The sequence below is a fragment of the Chanos chanos genome, chromosome 8 (assembly GCF_902362185.1).
Source record: "Chanos chanos chromosome 8, fChaCha1.1, whole genome shotgun sequence".
In the NCBI taxonomy this organism is placed as follows: domain Eukaryota; kingdom Metazoa; phylum Chordata; class Actinopteri; order Gonorynchiformes; family Chanidae; genus Chanos; species Chanos chanos.
The window spans coordinates 42,639,913-42,661,254 of NC_044502.1; the positions used below are offsets into that span (position 1 = coordinate 42,639,913).

At 39.9% G+C, this 21,342-nt stretch overlaps 1 protein-coding gene across 1 annotated transcript in view; it reads left to right on the plus strand.

The window, feature by feature from the left end:
- Positions 1-2,220: 2,220 nt before the first annotated feature.
- mroh1 (maestro heat-like repeat family member 1) overlaps positions 2,221-21,342 on the plus strand; it is a 29,480-nt gene continuing 10,358 nt past the window's right edge. The window contains 29 exon segments of the mRNA XM_030782326.1: positions 2,221-2,388; positions 2,757-2,865; positions 3,698-3,843; positions 5,170-5,301; positions 5,538-5,700; positions 6,439-6,537; positions 7,343-7,494; positions 8,265-8,405; positions 8,926-9,018; positions 9,736-9,774; positions 9,776-9,815; positions 10,318-10,431; positions 10,666-10,739; positions 11,129-11,251; positions 11,753-11,860; positions 13,023-13,167; positions 13,673-13,716; positions 14,287-14,428; positions 15,005-15,057; positions 15,200-15,307; positions 15,594-15,713; positions 16,254-16,376; positions 16,785-16,931; positions 18,367-18,393; positions 19,215-19,337; positions 19,605-19,684; positions 20,380-20,518; positions 20,825-20,920; positions 21,022-21,126. Coding sequence (XP_030638186.1) covers positions 2,844-2,865; positions 3,698-3,843; positions 5,170-5,301; positions 5,538-5,700; positions 6,439-6,537; positions 7,343-7,494; positions 8,265-8,405; positions 8,926-9,018; positions 9,736-9,774; positions 9,776-9,815; positions 10,318-10,431; positions 10,666-10,739; positions 11,129-11,251; positions 11,753-11,860; positions 13,023-13,167; positions 13,673-13,716; positions 14,287-14,428; positions 15,005-15,057; positions 15,200-15,307; positions 15,594-15,713; positions 16,254-16,376; positions 16,785-16,931; positions 18,367-18,393; positions 19,215-19,337; positions 19,605-19,684; positions 20,380-20,518; positions 20,825-20,920; positions 21,022-21,126 — 2,898 coding nt within the window. The 5' untranslated portion in view covers positions 2,221-2,388; positions 2,757-2,843.

The window sequence follows — 21,342 nt, forward strand, 5'->3', positions numbered from 1 at the left end:
GAAGTTCTTGTTATAGGTCCTTGCCTGCCACATTTGGAGCCTAACAAATTCTGCCTAATGCACTGAAAGTATAACTTCATCCCTTCCAAATACCACATTTAGGAGATGCAATGTTTAGATACAAATCATTATGCACAGCCATGGGCATTCATCAGTGCCAAAGACTGTGGTGTGACCTCTGTGTGTGTGTGTGAGAGAGAGGGAGAGAGAGAGAGAAAGAGAGAGAGAGAGAGAAAGAGAGAGAGGCATAGACAGAAGCAAAGACAGACAGCAGTTTCTGATAGGATAATCATGCACAATCATTCTTTTGGTTTTTTTTTTTTCATTTACAAAAATAGATTTCATATTGTGCAGTTTCAAGACAAAGCTAATACTTCACCTTAATGCATTGTTTCCAGAGGAGTTCAGCAGTTGCTCTGCAGTTAAATGTTAATGTAATATTTTCATATAGAAGTTATGTTTCAACAAACCACGCGGTAATTCAAAATCGAGAAAAAAAAAAAAAAAACCCATAGGAAATATAGACGTAGAACAAAAATTGTGCTGTAGCCGCAAGTGGCCTGCACATTTAGCAAACGCTGACAGAACTTGATGCTTTTAAACTGTCAAAATTCTTGATGCGAGCAAATGATGTGAGACTATATGGATGGTATGTTTGTACATTTATATTCTAATGTTATTTCCATATGACAGAGACATGTAGACTGACCAAAATGACCTAACCAGAAGGGAAAATGAACAACAATAGTACAGAATAAGCCAATCAAATATCACAGAGTCCACCAGTTTATGGATTGAAGTCATTACTTTTTGTGGGGTGAACATTTTTGAGAGTATCTTCATATTTTTTATTACATTGTCGAGCCCATTGAACGGTCATTGGACATCATTTAACCACAATAGTAAAAAAGTCAGTGAGGGAATGCAAAACTTGCAAGTTACAATTATTATTCTGTAGATTGTGATAATATTTGATTAGATCATCCAGGCTCTCAAGAGATCATTAAACCCCTCGCTACTAAATCTTTTAAAAGCCTTCAAGCTTTCCTGAAACCGAATTGTTATTTATTTACTCTGTGGTAAACATGTGAAAACTTAACTTTGCCAGTTCACTTGTGGTGTAGTGTTGGGAATGTTATGGGAGTTATGGCTGGTTTAGTTGTTGGGGAGGGGTTTTTTTATATATAAAAAAAAACTGTTATTAAACCCAGACCTTGACCAGACCTTGAGATTGTAAGGCCTAGAGATTTTAAATGATAAGAAACAATGTATGTTTATGCGTTGTACGCATGTGCTGTCCCACACTGGGGTATGAATACTCTGTCTCCCCTCCAGGGGTGGCTATGATATACTGGCTCCCTCTAGTGCAGTTTATGGGCACTAGCTATCACTCATGATGAACAAACTGCTGTTGTCTGCCACTTTTCCAAATACTGACAGAGGGCATGTTTGTTTGTTTGGGTTTTTTTTTTTTTTACCTTACAATACTCGTGTCTCCATTCCAGCATTAATTAGGGATGCATACAAAATTGAGTGTCAGGTGAGACAACTCAAAACCTGCTGAAATGTGTGAAATCATAACATATCGTATCATATTTTGTTTGACACAGTCATTTCAAAGCATGACGGGAACATTGGATGTGTTTAGTGAGGTTGCTAAGCCTGCTGTCGAACATGAAACCTTCCATAATCAGTAATTAAAAATGAAATGGCACTCTAAAACAAGAAAACAAGCAAATGCACAAATAATTTAGTTAACAAATGAATACAGGCAATTGTCATTCTTATTTTGGTTATTTAGTTCATTTCTCTGCGCATTCGGTTTGTAAATATTTAGTTACCTAACTTTGTTTTAATTTTTGAAATGTTCTTTGCTGTTTCTATTATTACTTTCTTTACTTACTGATCCTTTTACAATAAGTAGCCTATATATCTAAAATTACGACAGGCTTCATGCATCACAGCTTGCAACCAGTTAGAAACAGCAACACAAAAGTTGAAGATTTACTTTTGCTCATTAGCGCCGCCCTCTCATGTGATGGTAGCTCATTGGTTCAGCCCCACCGCGGCTCCTAACATCTATAACTCTATGGTGCTTGGAGGACTCAGCGCTCTGAACCGCCTACTCTGATACGTTCCTGCTGACCAGAAGCACATGATTAGGCGTGTTTACCTGCAGTGTAATGCATCATATGCTGTTTTGACCTTTGCAACGCATCTGCTGTGCCACCACGATTATGATACACAGCAGATAAATACAAATATTTTGATTTACTGTGACAGTGAGTTCCAACACTATCGGAGGAGTGCCGTATGTGTTTGAGAGAGATATCCGCTTCATTTTGTTGATAGCTTGCAAGTCAACGGGCTTGCCAGGCAGTTTGGAAGGTAGGACAAATCCTTTTCATGGCAGTGATGTTTTGTGTATATTGCATTCACAGTGTGTTTATGTAGAAATGTAGTTACATCAGCCTACCTCTGTAGCCAGCCAACTGAGGAATGACAGATGTTAGATGTGCTATTACTGGTCAACAAGGAAGTGGTTAACTGACGACAGTGAACCTGAACTAGTGGGTGGCTTAAAAATGTTCATGATAGTGTTTACTTAAAGCTGTCCGTGTGTACGTAAGCAAGTGCATTTGCTAATGGCATTTTAACTCTTGCTTGTCTTTTTATAATGTCGAGTCGCTGTGGAGTTGAATGCCACAAATATTTGTCCACCTTGTTGGCGACGGGTGACACTGTGTTTGCTATAGCGTCCGATCGGAAAGGTGTTTTGAGAGGAGGGTGGGTTACGCCAGATGCATTCCTAGACTCGTGTGATTGGTCTCCACTTGGACACAATGGAGGAGACAGACCTAGACGGTGAGTTCCATTGAAATTTGCAGTTAAACAGGCATACACACACACACACACACACTTCAAACACATCACATACAGCATATCAGTCACTAACCAAACATCACATTGGTTAACGTCACATTATTCCAAGCACCAACACTTAGTCTGTTATTGTGATATTAAATCTGAAGGTCTTTACGACCAGATAAATGGATTATCTGTTTCGCTCTGTAACATATCCGTCTTTCCTCATATCAAATTTGGTAATGTGTCTTTTTGTGTAACTGAGTCTGGTTTGTGCTGTGCAATCATGCTGTGTCAGAGAGCTGAGGTGAGTCAGCTGTGTTAGTCATAGCTTTACTGTGATCTGTGCTGTGGAGGTAATTCCTCTAATCTGCAGAGCTTGGTTTAACACAGCCTGCCCAAGCTCACTGTGCACAGAAAAACATTTATCTGAAAGGCTTTTTTTTTAAAAGGTTCAAGGATGTGTTAGTGTTCTCTCATTCAGGGGTTTTCAGCCTTTTTCTATATGTCACTTACCCCCCCCCCCCCCCCCAACCCCCACCCCCGCCCCCACCCCGTTGTCTACGTTTGAACTTGCACTCCCACCCCCCTCCTTTTTCACTGTACTTAGAGGTTTGTGCCTTAAAAACTATTAATCTTGTGCCCCCCTTGACAGGTGTTTGCGCCTCCCCGCCAGGGGATGGGCTCCACTGGTTGAAAACCCCTGTTCTAATTCATTTGCTGAAGTAAAGCGCTGTTTATACGCAGAACTCAGAAACAGACTTATATGGTCATGTGATACAGTAGATTGTTCTGGTCAAACCCTAACTTTCTCTGTATTGGATCCATTCAGAGGTCACCCACGCTCTGCTGGATGCAGCCAATGACAAGGACCCGGTGGTACAGGAGCAGGTGAGGAAGTCCATATTGACACTGGGCAACCAGCAACCGGACAAGGTGCTCACCATGTGTCAGGACTACCTGGTCAAACATCCCAAGGTCAGCTACTATTCATCCATATATTATTTCTTTTTTCCTAGCATTTATATTCGCAGTCTGTTTATAACAAGAATAGAAGCACCTCCCACCTGTTGAGATTATTTTGAGATTATATGGAGATTATTACTAGCGATTATTTTCCATTCTCTTTCTTTCTTTCTTTCTTTCTTTCTTTCTTTCTTTCTTTCTTTCTTTCTTTCTTTCTTTCTTTCTTTCTTTCTTTCTTCTCTTGTCCGTGTATGTCTCTATTTTTATCCACTCTCCCCCATGTCTGATTATGTGTAAGAAAATAAAACAAGAGTGTTTCATTGTCTCATTTACTGGAGGCAGAGAGTATCGCCCTCCAGGTTGTTAAAAACTTAATTAGAGACAGCATGACTGATAGAATGTAACAAAGCTTTGATGCAATGAAGCTTTTAACAGGCCCATGAGAGATTCCTTATTTATTAGCCATAGGTCTCTGTCTCTCTCGCTATTGATTATTCAACATGTAATGGACTTTGCCAGGCTATTATGTGAACACTTTCTCCCATCGCTCACTTTTTCGCTCTACCATCACGACTGAGTCGGTTTTTTTTTACATGATGTGAACTTATGAGGTCACCAGTTCAGAAAGGAAAGATTGGCCCAACAGAGACTGGCCCTGCTCTTAGTCTCCTGCTGTCTCAGAAATACAGCAACAACAACAACAACAACAACAAAAACACTGTGTAGAGGCCAGACCTACAGTCTCTCTGATACAATTGAGGGGACAGAACTAAGGTCTCTATAATATTGTGTAAGGGATAGAATTACTGTCCCTGTAACACTCTCTTGGGACCAAAACTACAGTCTCTATAGTGCTGTAAACTTGTTCATGTGAGACGTTGTATTTACAATTGTATGACTGGAGTCCTCATATTTCTTTATACGTAAGCAGATTACAGAGTTAGACTGATGTTTTTATGTTCCTGTCGTTACTGCTACTGATCAGATCACACCAGAGACATGTGTAACCAAAGTCCATGTCATCATTCACTTCCCCTCCAGTGCTAATGTGACCTCTCATGTGACAGCATAAATGGCATGACCGCCTGTGTGTCCTTACGTTAAGCAAGACTAATTTCCTAAACTACCGCAGGTTTTTTTTTTTCTTTTTCTTTCTTTTTTTTTTTTTTGAATAAAGGGGGAGCATGCCATGTGATGCCTCCAAATCGTATGGCTAATGTCACTGTGTACATTACACACACATGCCCTGCAGTGCTAGAAACAATGCCACTGTTCCTGTAATAGTGCTGTGATCTGCTGTTGACCTGAATTGTACTTTTGCCTGTGTTTCTGGTCTAGCTGGTCGTGGGACACAGAGTGGTTATACTGCAGACCATTGAACTGGTGGTGAAGAGCAAAATCGGTGAAATCAGTGGTCCGAAAATCAAGAGCATCATCTCTTTAGCGTCCGACGAGATGACCAGGTCAAAGGTGAGACGGTGCTTTTGGATATTAAGATTTCAAATGAGTTGCTCTCTTTTTTTTTTTTTGTCTGAATCAAAGGAAAACAGCACCTGCTCTAAAGAATGTTTTTTCTTCTTTCGTAGTCAAAATGTGTGGCTAGTGTTGTCTCTCAGACGTTTTGATTTTATTGTTTATGGTTATAAAACATATTTAACTTCAACCACCTGAGAATTTAATCAGACCTTTCTCTGTGTCATTTACAGGAAGTGGTACCTGACTGGCAGCAGGCAGCCAGTAATATTTTAGTTGCTGTTGGGAATAAATACATCAATGACATCATGGAAGAAATCCTCAGCAAATTCCAGCCAGGGGTCCTGCCTCATTTTTTCATAGTTCAAACACTAGCCAGTCTCTCAGACTCCAACGGTATGAATTTCCCCAGTCTGCAAAACACTGCAGTTTAGCTCTAGCATTTATAAACTTCAGTAGATCAATCAGCGGAAAGGGTTTGTTTGTTTGTTTGTTTTGGACTGTTGTGCACCGGTCATGAAAAGAGGTTTATTATTATGTGTCTTTTTTCTCCGTTCAGTTCAGAATTGGGTTTTGTTATTGTTCTGTTTTGGTTTTTTTTACTGTTCCTCTCTCTCACATTAATAATGACTTCCACTCATTGGTTCTTCATAATGAAGCATTATTGAACAGCGGAAACAATGGTAGTTTTAGCTGGGTTTGAGGAAATTCTCCATTGTGAGTGAGGGATATCCTGTGTGGTTCTCTGCTAATGCCGAACTTGGTCTTTTTTTTTTTTTTTTGACCTGTCATGACCATTCAAGATTCCTCTTTAGAGGTTACATTCATGATGAGCGGGCAGTTTTAATATTTACATATTTTATCAGCATATTTTGAAATCCTAATGGCAATTTTCAAACCTAAAGCAGTGTATTTACTGATCTAGAACCCATCGCTTTAGTGTTACGTGTGTAAACATTGTTTGTGGTGGCTGTGAACATCTAGATCTGTTTGTTTTGACGGCACGGCCACGATTCAGATATTAGCATCCACAACTAAAGAGTATGCTGACAGCTTGAGTATATCTGTAAAGAGAGTTTCTGTAGTACGAGCAAGCACTGTAATTTTCGTTTGTTTACCTGTTTGTGCTTTCAGTCTACGGTATGGTACCGTTTCTCAATGCCATCCTGGGCACCATGTTACCAATGCTGGGCATGGCCAAGCAGGACAACATGAAGTGGGTTTTCTCCTCTGGTAAGTTTAAGTTTCAAGTTTAAAAATTTCAAGTTTATTTAGAGCCCAATATCACTGTTTATAGTCTCAAAGGGCTTTACAGGCCACAACAGTCAAATCAAAACAGGACGGCACCCCCTGACTTAATCCTCATGGTGGGCAAGAAAAAACTCCCCAAAAACCCAAAAGGGAAATAGGGAAAATGGGAGAAATCTTGAGAAGGACCACAGAGAGAGGAGACCCCTCCTTGGCCAGACAGGTGTGCAATAGGTGCTGACCCAGTGGGCAGTTACAATTGCAAGTAAATTGGAGCATGATCAAAGGGGATGGCGATGCTGATAGGAGGCTGACAGGGGGATGAAAGATAAGGACAATTATGAGTTAACTAATCCACTCTCAGACAGGCAAACTTTCTGTTTTACTTTTCCTTGCCCATTTTCACTTCCAGCCCAACACCAGTACACCTTATTAAACGTCTCATCTGATTGTCAGACTTTTGATTGGACGAGTCAGGCTTGTTAAGACTAGCTCAAAAATGGAATATCCAGTAGATCTGTCGGCACAGAAACACCCAGCACTGAAGCTGTCTGTGACTGCATTACAGTTAGAAATGTTACAGTCCTTCTTTCTCCGTCAGTGTTCAGCAAGTGAATAAGATAGTCCATGGTTATATTTATGATATCTACGTACACATTGTTTCTTACTTTTATGGACTGTGGAAAACTGATAAATGTAGGTTTTTCCAGTTCATGAATGCGGATGTGTATCAGAGATTGTATGTTCTCATTTCTCTTTCTCTCTTTCCCTTTTTTTTTTTTTTTGCCAGCCCTTTCCCATTTCAGCGAGAGCATTCTAGAATACCTGGCCAACCTGGACAAGGCCCCCGACCCGACCGTACGAAAAGACACTTTCTCCAGCGAGATCTACGCCGCCTACGACATCCTCTTCGGCAGCTGGCTTCAGAGCCGCGAGCCCAAGGTACAAGAAATGAGACAGAGCAAGGGTCCAATTAGCCCCTTATTGAGTTTGTGCTCATGTCTCGCCCATGTTTGTTTGATAAGAGGTCACACAAGTCTGATTTGCAGCAATCTTTTTCTTATGGACCAAAAGCCATGCCCATGTACAAATGAAAAGGGTGATGTTCGCATCGGAGCACAAAGCTTGAATTTCTCGCTCATTCATAAAACATGACAGACGTCGTTAATCCCCTCAGTAAATAGGCTGTTGAGCTTGTTTAAAATGATGTAATCTGGAAGTTGGCGTCTTCTTCTCTCCTTTGAATAATTAAGTTGAATGCGCTGTGCATTTTGGCCCCAGAATGTCTCGAGAGTAATGACTTAGTTACAGAAATAAGCAGTTCTTGGCATGACGGGTTTGGTTAAATTCTATATAAATCTACTGCATTTTTATGTATTGTTGACTTAAATGCTTCTGGCTGAAATACAATATGGTATTTATATATATTGTACCAAAGGATTTTTATCCAAAATATCCCATACAACTGAAAGAATGAATATAAGTGTTTATACGAGTGTGAAAGTATATACTGTAGGTTTATTTGACATTCGAGCATTTTTATAGTCACACTGGAAAGGTGATGCAAATGCATTTGAATGGCAATTTTGCTGCGTTGTGATTTGGAAGAAAAGCAGAACATGTATACTCAGTGTGCATGTGTGTGTGTTGGTATCTGCATGCGTGCGGCTGCGTGTGTGTGTGCGTGTGTGTGTGTGTATTTTTTCCTACAGTTACGTTTGACGGTGGCAGAAGCTCTGGGATCTATGAGTCATCTCATGGCGCACGATAAACTGGAAGAGCAAATTCCCAAGCTCATTCCCACTATCGCGGCTCTGTACAGAAAGAATCCGGAGCACTATATCATCAGCAAGGTAGGCCCGCCCTCACTGGCACACTCATCCAAGGGCCATCCGCAGGAGAGCTCCGCTCATCTGTCACTTTTCATACACTCAGCCTCTCCCGTGTGCCGCTGCGGTGCCAGAAAAAGCGAACTGAATTTGATTACATGCTTCTTTCTTTGGGTTGTGCATTGCTAGAGAAGAAGAAGACTTGTAACGCGAACCTTTCGTGTGACATCCTTTAGCGTTAGGGTTAAGTAATAGACACGGTTCAGTGTTTATGAATAAGCCCCTTTGTGATCATACCACACAAAAAGATAAAAAAAAAAAAAAAAAAACCCATAGTGTTTCAAATTAGTTGTACACATGAAAATATGTGGAGAATGTTTTCCAGATATTTCAAGATAGGCTTTTTTTTTTAACCGTTTTAAATGAATGTCACATTGAAGTCTGTGAGAAATCAGCATGTTTGTTGTATTGTGTGCGTGCGTGCGTGCGCGTGTTCATGTACCCATGCTCATTAACAGTAATAGTGTTGCTGTGATTTGTATAGAGTTTGTGTCAAGTCCTGGATGCCTCTGTAAACATGGGGAGCAGAGTACTTGAAACTCAGATTGATGGACTACTCCTCGCTCTACACCAACAGGTCTGGTGGCTTCATTCATTCTCTTCCTTCCCTGTCCGTGTGTCATACTCTCACAAACAAATATTTTCCAGCGCTTTTTTGCCACCCGTCGCAATTTTTTCCTCTCGCAGGTCAGCAATGTGGAGTCATATTGTGTGACAACTGGTTCACCTGGTTTAGTAAAAACCTTGGCAGTCCTGTTTAGGCTTGTCTCCAATCTCAATGACTGCAACTCTAGTCTTTGGTTTTTGCTTTTTTTTTCTTTTTTTGATTCCATCAGGGCAGAATATCGATCACTGTTGGTGTATTTTATGTTACATTACAGTACATTTAGAAGATGCTTTTAGCCAAAGCCACTTGAATGTGAGGCATTATGGCTTTCTGGACAGATTTTTTTGCTTTGTAGCATGTAGTGGTTTGGCTCTGTACAGGGCTTAAGTAAATCTGATCTCAGATCAGCACTAACAGACATGCCCTCTCTCTGGAGGGATAATACTGACTTTGCTCATGAATGCTTACTCTGTCTGAGATCCTTTAGAAATGAAGTGGTTAGTCACTCACTCAGTGTGTTTGTGTGGTTGTGCATCTGAAAAGCACTAAAGATGTCAACCTCCTTCTGTGTACTTACATGAATTCACATGTAGCCTTCTTTTCTTTTCTTTTCTTTTCTTTTCTTTTCTTTCCTTTTCTTTTCTTTTCTTTTCTTTTCTTTTCTTTTCTTTTCTTTTTCTTTTCCAGGTCTGTTCACCAGTGGACTACAACAACCCTCCGACAGTGAAAAAATCACAATGAAGTTTTAAGATGCTTCAGCATCCTTGGTTGGTTCATTTCTTGAATGGCTTGAGCTGTGTGTGTGTGTGTGTGTGTGTTTTTGCTTGAATGATTGCAGGTTCAGCTGTCTGTGCACAAACCCAGTCAGCTGACAGTTGATGTAATGCTGCAGTTGTCTGTTGGGAAGGGAGGGAGCAGGCATTTGGTACTGTATCCTAACATCACGATTCCTCTTAAGAAACATGTTTGTGGATCAGCCCAGATGACTTAAATAGAGTAAAATTGCTACCTTTAAAGTTTATCGCAGGGACATGAAAAATATTTTTTTAGCACGCATATCTGTGACATTAGAACATGAACTGAAAGTGTTGCATAATTCAGACTTTAACTGGCTGTGCGATGCATGGATGGTTGTATGCATGGATGGTTGTAAACTTTGTTTCAGAGCATTAGCCCAAACCAGTGGCATTTTTTTTTATAATAATTTTTTTAATTTTTGTTTATAGTTGATCACTCTTTTTAATTCATGTCTTTTCTTCTTCCTCATAGCAAACACCTTTCCAGACAGACTTATCGTGTTTGTTCTTCAGAAACTGGAAAACAGCAATGAGAGAAATCGTGTCGGCTCACTGGCAGTGCTAAGACATCTTATTAACTCCTCCAGTAAGACCAAAAAAAAAAAAAAAGGAATCAAATTGAATCTAAACACCAGATTTCATTTATATCATTTTATCCATCACAGTTGCTCGTAATTTCTCACTTTGAGATCTCTTTGTTTGAGTTTGTCAGGCAGAATGTCATAGGAACACATTAACAGTACTTCCTGCTTAATGCAAACATTTACATTAAACGTTAAGGGGATCATTTCGCGATTCGTGCTTCTTCTCTTTCCCGTAGCGTCAATCATGGAGACTAAGAAGCTGCTGATTCTGGCTAGTATCAGGCAGCCACTGGCTGATCACAGCAACAAGGTATTACAACTGTCATTGTCATTATCGGTGTTTACACTTGGTGAAATTATTGAATTTGTAATCCTGTCTGCGTCGGGAAGACACTAAAACCATGGCCAAACCCTTACTGTAACGTGTATTTGGCTATCCAATCTACTACGTCCAAAAAACTTGACTTGTGTTTACACGAGAAGCTGTTTTCACTGTAATGCTTCACGACTGAGATTGGATTCCATAAGAACTTTAATGAATTGTTTGTTTTAACTCAAGTCAATGAAATTTGAAATCTTAATGGTTTGAGGGGTAAAAAAAAAAAAAAAAAAAAATCTGAAACCTTATTTGAACAGCTGTTTTCGGTGAATATGTGAGAGTTTATTTTCGTATTTATTATTATATTTCTTTTTCTGCAGGTGAAAAAGATGTTGGTTCAGGTGATTAGTGCCATGGCACATCATGGTTATCTGGAGTTGGAGGGAGGAGATTTACTGGTGAAGTTCATTATCCAACACTGTGCCCTCCCCGATACCTACTATGTACGTTAAACCTTTTATTCATGTAAGTTTAAATTAGCCTTAGTTTTAATGACATGTCCACAGTTATGCAGACCATATGCAGGAGTTATTTCAATGAGGATCAAATGAACTGTCTCATCAGAGTTAGAAAAACAACCATCCAAAAATCTGAGCTTTCTCCCTCATGTGGTATGTGAAGTAGAGATTGTGAAAGAAATAGTTCTGGTAGTTTTGATTGTTAGGAGGAACTATACCCCTGAAAGTTATCTGTTATCTGTTAGGAGCGTAATGTTAAATAAAGGAGTGAAGTAATGCGTGAAGACGAACAAAACAATAGAAGAAGAAATACAACAATAGTCATGTTGTGTAGCTAACTGGGAAATCCTGTGTTGTAGTGTACCTCTTAGGTCGTAGAGGTGAGTTTGCCAATAATCACGAAGCATAACCATGAAATCTACATGAAAATGATTGGTCTATGAATGACTCACAGACCCAAGCGTGTATGTTCTGGTTTGAATATAGCGTGGACAGAGGCCTGCGGATCCTGAGGAAGTGACCAATGAGGCGCTTAGAAGCATGTGTGACAACACGCTTCACCTCTTCACTACCACAGTGGGCCGCCTGACCGACGTGAGTTCATTAAGGGTCGACTGAAATTTCGTTGTGATTTTATCATTCCTTAGGTTTATGCTTTTTTTTTTTTTTTTTGGTAACGGCCGACAGTTTTTGTTTTTTTTTAAAGGTTTATACGTGAACTGTGTTCATTGTGAGCTGTTAAGTTGTCAAGTCCTACTTGAACCAATATCATTCATCGTAAATGATTAAAATGAACTTTGAAATATGCAGCCTGCATCGCAAGGAGTCAAATTTAAGTAAAACATATTTAAAAAAAAAGTCAAATTTAAATTTAGAAAGCTGAGCATTTTGATTTATTTATTTATAAGAGGGTTTCAGACTGCAGCTGTCGGATTTAAGCGACTGTGGAATTCAGATAAGTTGAGCTTAAGTATACTCTTGAATATATTGCCTTTTTTTTTTTTTTTTTAACGGCAGACAGTTAGGAGGACAATAAGTATTTTCAGATGTGAATTGTAGATGGTCATCCAGATTGTCTTAAGGGGGACAAAACTGTGTTTTTCCTTACAGTAACGAAGAAGATCCTCCAAAACATTCAGAACTGTAGATCAAGCTCGCGTCCAAAAACAGCATCTACGCTTAGTGCACTCAGACCATGTTAGTGCTTCTTTTCCTATTGCGGTTACCAATATCAACAGTGCACACGATGACAGGAATCTCTCCTCGCACTGGAAAATAGGGGGAGTTTATGAGGTGGAGAAAACGTCTCTCGTTTCTCATCCAGAAATGCACGGAACAGTGATAATCACGAGAAGCAGGGCAAAGACACCCTCGACATGGCGCTCCGTAGCGTTCTAGTGCCGGCTCTGTTTTAAAGAACGCTGTAATGTTCTCCGTTGGATGCTAGGACGAATTAGAGCGTCGTTTTGTATTTGTTTGTGTTCTTCCACGGTAGTTTAATCTGATGTAACCTTCGTTACATAGTTCAGCTTTTGAGAGATTTTATTTCGAGGCGTCGTCAAATTTCTCAAGATGCCGTATTAATTTAATTCCGTAAAGGAGGATGTTTTCTGAATGACTTACACTGGCTTTGCCAGCCTGGCTCTTGCTGTTGTATAAGCATTTGTTTTGGCCACATGATTTTGGCCACATCCCTGAGTGACTTCCAGGAGCACTTGTAGATATTAATTGTGGATGTCTGTCATATGTTATTTAGGTGCTATGGCCCATGTTGCTTTGCTACCTAACCCCAGTCCAGTACTCTAATGCCACCACACCCCTCTGCAAAAGCCTCATCCTGCTGGCCAATAAGAAGCGAACTGCCCAGGAAGCCAACTTCACGATCAACTTCAGTGCGCAAGGTACCACCGTCTCGAATGACATCACCGCTAAACACCGTTCCAACCGCTGTCTTTTAAGCCAAGACATCACCTTTTGGTTCATAAGGCCACACCATAAACACACAGCTAGCTGAACCTCTTCTTCTCCTTAGCATTCTGGGAGCTCAGCTACCCAACATGCCCCCCCCCCCCTCTCTCCCCCCCCCCCCCCACCCTTTTTTTTCCATCAGTGGTTGGAAGAGAATTTCACTCACAGACATTTTGTTTTCATTATAAGCCATTTTCCTAGCCAGACGTGTCTGGTTTTAATTAGTCAAATGAAAAGCCATATTTATCATGTTAAATAAAGCACACGGGTCCTGAAGCAGAAGGTAATTATTTTGCAGGCAGATGATGATTAACTCGGCTCTGTTCAGAACAAATCAGGTCCCGGGTTGGTAATCATTTACTTGTTGTAATTGTAATGCTTTTGGATCGTATACTAGCTTGTGGCTTACCCTTGTCTGCCCTCTTTCCTCCTTTCCAGGCACTAATCTTCCCTCTCCACACACTTTGATGATAAGGCTTTTGGTAAGTGAATGAAGCTCCTCAGTCACCCACCATCAGTCACTGCATGTAGTGTGTGGTGTGTGTGTGTGTGTGTGTGTGTGTGTATGCACGCACTTGTGTATTTACACACGCACACTCCCATATGGTGTGTGTGTGTGTGTGTGTGTGTGTGTGTGTGTGTGTGTGTGTGTGTGCCTAAACATTGGAACTTGGCTTTGTAGGATCTACACTGAAGCTATATGACAGTTTGTTTAAAATGTGCGTTAGCCTCAGACTTCTAAAAAATGAATAGTAATGTCAAGTCGGAATATGAATTTTAGCTACTTGATTACATTACTATATATGTGACTGATGATGTTATAACAACTGTAATTAATGGAATATGTCACGAACCAAAAAGACTCTTTGCGGTTGTTTAAACTTAGAGTTTCCAAATGTAAACAGTCTTGGTTATTGTTTCCACGGTAATATATTTCGCATGCAGGTGTTAACGGTGCCATTCTGTTTAGGGATCTCTAGAGCAATGATGTTGGGAACACGGATGAAAGAATGTTTTGTTTATTTGTTTGTTTATTTGTGTGTTCGGGTCAGGTGAATGCTGCGTTTCCGTTTCGTTGCCGTGGTCAGGGTGCACCCTCACTGAGTTTACTCAATGCTCTTAGTCCCAACATCCACCCCAAAGCTGAGCAGCTGTGGGAAAAAGAGATTCCCCAACTCCTGAGCTATCTGGAGGGTAAGTGTGTGTGTGTGTGTGTGTGTGTGTGTGTGTGTGTGTGTGTGTGTGTGTGTGTGTGTGTGTGTGTGTGTGTGTGTGTGTGTGTGTGTGTATATGTGTGTGTCTGTGTGTGTGTGTCACTACGACTGAAGCCCATAAACCGCTTAACACTCCCCATTATCCTTTTAACCAAAGCTCTGATAATAAGAGGCTCTTTGAGACCAAGTTTATGTCAATGTTTAGACAGTGAAGGATTCTTCAAGAGTCTGTTAAATTGGGTTTTCAGATAAATCTTCTAAGTTTTTCCTTCAGCCGCAGCCGTTCCTCTTAAGGGATTGTACTGGAGAGATCCAGAAGTTTTACGAGCCAGCAAAAGCATATTTTAATGAGGAAAATCATTTTTTACTCCTCTGAACGCTTGTGAAAATGCACGATATGGCCTGTAATAGTGTTGAAGAGTTTTATAGCTGAAAATCATTTGATTTGGTTTAGTTATATTGGATGTCACTGATAGTTTAATGTTTTTCTTTTTCCAAAGTGACTGCTCGGTCAGGATGCTTTATGCTCTTTTCTGTTGTCTCTCTCCTTGACCAGAGTCTACCCCAGAAACTTTGAACAAAGACAAATGGGAAGATGGTCTGCTGAAGGTTTGTGTGTTTTTTTGTGTCACAAATGCACCCAAATTTTACACTCACATTATTGCTACAATTTCCCCAACTAGTTCATCAAGAGAAGTAATGACCAACTGAATATCAGTGCTTATATTTTGCCTTTTGATTTTTGACAAAGCTCCTGTCCAAAACTTTGGCAACCATTGATGACGGTCAATGGTGCTGTCAGCTCGCTGTTGAGGGGACCCAGTATCTACCAACCTACAACAACCTGCTTGAGGAGAAGGTTAGTGAAGTTTACCTTTTTTTTTTTTATCTGTTGTTTGGACCTCTCCAAAACCGACTCGTGTTTACCACAAGCCTGTTCTCCTTCTCTCATAATGCAGTATTGTTGACTTTTTTTTTTTCTAGCGATACTTCTTATCTTTTTTTTTTCTTCTTGTGACATTTGTCCAGATCTACATTCCATCTGCTCTTTGAATTGTGAGGCCAGCAAAGCTAGGTATTAAAAAGAAATCTCGTATGAACTTCAGAACTGACAGGTTTGTTTGTTTCTGCCTTGCGCTTTCCAGAGCTTTCTATACAAGTGCATTGGGGTGACTCTACAGCAGTGTACCAATAAAGAATTGGTGAGAAAACAGCTACAGGAGATCCTTATCAACGCCCGACACAATGACGCCATTGAAAGAACGGTACAGCAACTCCTGGCATAACCTTTTTTTTGGGTGGAACTAAAATTTTTATATTCTGCAGCTTTCTCCAAAACCTGTCAGCGTGAAGAGCCTCTACTTCAACTGTATTTTGAGCAGGCCAGAATTTTTAACCCATCTTACTGTAGACCTGTCTTTTTTTTTTATTTTCCCCCTCACATGTTCAACCTGATCCTTGGCGCTATATTTTATTTGAGCGTCCAATTAAAGAGCACAGTATATGCTTTGTGCTGAAGTTTCGAACCGCTCGGTAGGAGCTGGTCTCGTGACAAGTATGCTTTCGAAATTTTTGCTTATTTTCAAAAGCACAGTCATGCTTTTGGCCTCAACTGTAATTTATAATTACTGTCCTTAGTCGAGTCATCTTCTTGACGTTACAGCCTTATCAGCTTAAGAAGAGATTCCAAAAAAAAAAAATAAAATCTTTAATTGCACTGTGGTACATCCAAATGATAATATTGATCTTTAGTTTGGGTTTTTGTGGCTCAAATGTCCACTAATAGGAAGTAATTGGTTTCACAGGGAGTTGCAATGGGATTGGGCTTGTGTGCCAACAGTCATCTTGATGGCACACTGGCAAAGTTGGAGGAGTTCGGGAAATCTGATGCGTTCAAGAAAGCCTCAGGGATCTTTGGACTGCTTAAAGTAGGTTACACTTCCCAATTTGTTTTGTCTTTTTTTTTTTTTTTTTGAGAAACTTTTGTAATGTGCCTGATGTAATGTACCATAGTCAGCGCTTTAGATATAAATCAGTAAATGTCTACCAGATGGATTTTTTTTTGACAAGTGCTTTCAACAGATAAAATTGACTCTTTCAGTTACTTTAAGTTACTTTTCAGTTTTGAATAGGCATGCACTCATTACAGTTTTGTACAGGTCCTGTTCTCATCTTGCTGATTAATAACTGAATGCAGTGTATTGTGCCATGGACACACACTGTGTGGCTAATCCAGCACTTGTCATTAAATTGTCCCAGTGCAGGGTTGTCCCTGTCTCTGCAGCAGCTGCTGCTGCTGCTGATGTGTTGATGTTCGTTTTTTTCTCGTTAATCAGGACAAGAATGACGTGGATGTGGAAAAGATGAAAAGCACTTTGATCTTGTGTTACGGTTACGTGGCCCTGCACGCTCCCGAGGACCAGATTCTCAATCGCATCGATAACGATATTCTACGGAGCATCAGCAAGCACTTCAACACTAAGGTAACATTTCTCCTCCACCTGTATTTTACTCACAATCATCAGGTTGATCGTGTTTTAGGCCCAAGACCACCCAAGGGCGGGTTTGAGTGGTTCAGTTAGTTGCCAAAGGTATTTTTAGACCCTCTGAAAATGCTCCATTAAAAGACTTCCATTTTCTTGCAATAATACATGCATAATAAAACAAATCTTAACAAAATAAAACAATGTTGAGGTACTCGCATCTGATTCAGCTGTTTTATCAGAGAAGTGTAATGCTTTCCTGTAACAGTGCAGGGATTATTATTAATAATAATACTTTGGCCAAATACTGAGGGTTACTGTGTGCTCGATAAAATCTTTTCTTTTTTTATTGGCGCTCTTCTGTTGCTTAGGTTGGCATTTCCCTAAATGACCTCATGTTGCAGAGAATATTAATAAACCAAGGCAATTTAAAAGAGCAGAAAAAGACTGTATTTAATCAGTTTATGCATTAGATTTATGTCAATGAATTGGAACATACATGCCTTGTTAAACATTACTAATTTTCTAGATTACAGCCAAAAAGCAGACTAATCTTTCAACAAAGAACTATAGACACACACAGAGATTTCATCTGACTGATTTTCTCCTTAAATATATTCCTCTTTCTTTACTGTTGGCCGTCGTGTGATTGCTGAAAAGTGTGTGCGTCAGTTAAATGAGTCCTTAGAGTCTTTCAGCCACCAGGTTCGACCTACACACAGTTTGATTTTGAATTATCACAAAGGAACCTTTAAGCACTCAGTGTTTGATGGTGCAGATAAGAGTTCAGTGTGAGTTCATGTTAGCAGAACATAGCCATGGCGCATTTTTTTTTACTGAATTTGAATTGGAGCTTATTTCAATATTTATCCAAGGGGCCTTTTTTTTATCCAGTATGATGATATCATTCATTGCAACTATGGGAAAATAAAAATTGAGTTCTTCCGTACAGTAACTGAATGACGTGTGCTTAAAGCATCTGTGTGGTAATGTACTAATAAGAAGGATTTGTACAATAATTAGCTAAGTCCCATTTTGTTTCAGTAGTAGCACAGCACTGTCACCATGGAGAACTTTAGTCCACAATTAAGTAAACTGATGTCCTGTAAAATGATTAGAATTTTAGTTACTGGAATAATTGTCTCTCAGAACACATTTGGCAAGTAGGTCTGTATCTAAAGCAGTGTGTCAGTGCTGTCAAACATGTGTTTTTGTGATTTGGGGGAAAAAAAACTGACATACTGATTTCAGGCGCTTACCAGATTAACATTCTGAAATATGCACTTTACATATTTTTGACAGGTAATTACTGACCTACAATAGGCATTAACCTTGATTTCATTTGTGAAAAGATGGGAATAACAGTGTTTTTTTGTTTTTATTTTTAAGTAATTGACTTGTGAATTAAACACTTTGTTACTTTTTTGTTGAACAGGTTCTGGGAATTAAAGTAGAGACTAAGGTACCGTGACAGGAAATGACCGTCGAGGAGTTCTCTTTAACTCTTAAAACTTTTACTGACCTGATTATCCTCTCAGTGCCGACGCTGCCTAAACAAGCTCACAGGTCATGACCTTCTGAACTTCCTCGTAAAGCTTTGGTGGCTCTGTAGACCCGTTAAGTTTGACATATCAAATGATCAAATACAAACACTTGCAAGACCCTTGCCCCTATATTTGTTCTGGACATCCCAAAAGTTTCTCGGAATTTATTTTTGATGATCAGAATATGGCATTCTTGTCCTTTAAACATGGGTTTATTTCCATGAAGTCATACAACTTTTGAGGGGTTCAGAAGGTTTGCGAATGGAGATTTTCACACTAACCTATTAATATTTCTCTTTGACTAATGCATTTACAGTGTTTTTTTCTGTGGACTTGGTTTTTCTGACTTAACATTTGATTTCAGATGGTCTTCGTATCTGATTCACTGAATCAATCAATTTCTCTTCCAGTCTTCTACTCTCAATCACAGTTCTGTGGTGGATTGTGATTTTTAATTTCTACTCCCTTTTGTGTTTCTCTCTGTGGAACTGTTGCACTTCTGAACTAATGCGGCATTTAATAGTTTGTATTCCCGGTAGCATGCACTTGGTCAGAGAGCAGCACCACAAATAGATACAGTATTAGAGGAAAAAAAATAATAGATTTCAATGGCACAATGGAATACTGGTTGTTTGGTCGTATTTACACAGAGGATGGGGTTTACATGTTTATTGCGTTATATTAACACTTAACACTATTTACCGTGACTATGGTGCGTGTGTGTGTGTTTGAATTGCAGGACTTAACCATGAAGCTCAGTTTGATTCAGAGTGTGGGGCTTGTTGCCAAGGCCATCAGCGCCTGCGTGCGTAAACAAAGTTACCTGTTCACCCGCAAACAAGAGCTCATGACCGTCATGATGGTCAGTGGCTTTCACTCCCACTCACCTCATTTTCACATCATTTTATGATTGTTTCCATTGTGTTTTAAGGCACTTGAAATAATGGCATGTCCTCTGATGTTGTAATGATAATGTGTGATACACACTGCAGATGCAGAAATTGAAAAATGTCATTCATCATGTGCGAGAAGGTTGTCTTTTACTGTAATAAGTATGTTTAGAAATGAACTGAGTGTTATGTGGTCAAAATAGAGTGATGTGTTTCTCTTGCCTTTTCTGTAACCGTAGGACTTCATTAAAGCAGAGCCAACTGATGTCATGCGGACTCCAATTCGTCACCTGGTCATGTCCACTTGTGCCAACCTTGTGTATCCTTACAAAGTCACAGAGACATTATTATTAATCAGTGCATTCTCTCTCTCTCTCTCTCTCTCTCTCCCTCTCTCTCTCTCTCTCTCTCTCTCTCTCCCTCTCTCTCTCTCTCTCTCTCTCTCTGTCTTTCTCTTTCTCTCTCTCTCTCTCTCTCTGTCTTTCTCTTCTCTCTCTCTCTCTCTCTCTCTCTCTGTCTTTCTCTGCCTTTCTCTCTGTCTCTCTCTCTCTCTCTGCCTTTCTCTGTCTTTCTCTCTCTCTCTCTCTCTCTCTCTTTCTTTCTTTTTCTTTCTTTCCAGCTTTCTCTCTCTGTGCATGCATGTGTGCGTATGCATGTGTTTGTATGTGTTTTTCATGAAGTTTAAACTGAACTGATGGTTCAAGTCCATCGATGTTGATTTTCACATTGATGTTCTGACCACGTGTGTATCTATAAGTCACAGTCTCTCGTGCCCTATGGCTTTATTAATTGACCAGCTGTATACAGAACCTTCCATGAGAATCTGTGAAAAGTGCAGTTTACATCCCCGACGACATTAATATCTCTTAACATTCCACTGAAAACTAAAGAAGGTTTCATATTATTTTTCCATCCCATTGTTGGCTGTCTCTGTAACCGCATGTGTTCTATTCATGCTCCTCTGTAGAATTTCGATGACTGACTGAGTGCATTTGACTTGACTCTTAATCTCAGGAACTTGGATCCACCACTAACTGAGAATGAGAATTTTGAAATGATTAGAACGTGTTTAAATGGCGTGTATGCGCTTCCCACCGTGGACACGCCAGACAAGACGAAAGATGAAGAGACTCTGGATCCACAGCAGAGAGAGGTAAGGACTCACACACTCGTCTAGAGTTACAGATATTTTTCCTCTTGCCTCTTATATAATACCATTTAAATCTTATAATTTATTTTCCCCGAGAAACTATACTCTTACTGATGGTTTCTCTGAAAAAGATTAAGACTAATTTGTATTCTGAATGGACTTTTTTCTGTTTAAAATGCAGTTTAGTTCACCGCTAGACTCACTTTTAGGTTTTAGGTTTTAGGTTTTAGTTTTTAGGTTAACCTGGTGAGAAACTGGAGGTGCCACAGTACTCTTGATAAGGGATTTGATTTTTTTTTTTTTTTCTAGGCTTTATACACAAACACCTTCAATGCACTTCAGGAGCTGTTGCAGAATGTGCTTGGCCGAGACCTCAGCCCAGATGGTCTTCAAACTATTTTTAAGGTGAACTGTGATCTGTTTCACCCTGTCTTCTTGTGTGAGCGTTGAGTTTGCGCTAATAGCCGTTATTTACACTGTACCGATTTTCTGGATTTTCTCTACAGCACATCGAGGCTTGGTTAAGCTCAGGCCAGGACCACGAACGGGAGAGAGCAGTGAAGACCACAGCAGATATACTGAGGTTCTACTTAACTAATCTCAGTGTGAAGGTATGAGGGTTTTAAGAGAGATTAAGTCTCACGATGTGAGTTACGTGAAAGCCATAGTCGATGTAACCTGAGAGAGAACGTTCTAAAATGCAGACATATTTATATTGCTCTGGACACGAGTAAAACCTGTGGTTTTGGTAAATCGTATCATCTGGAGCTATATTCATGAGATGGTCAGACATATGGATGTAGTTGAGGTCTGGTCTGTGAGCACGC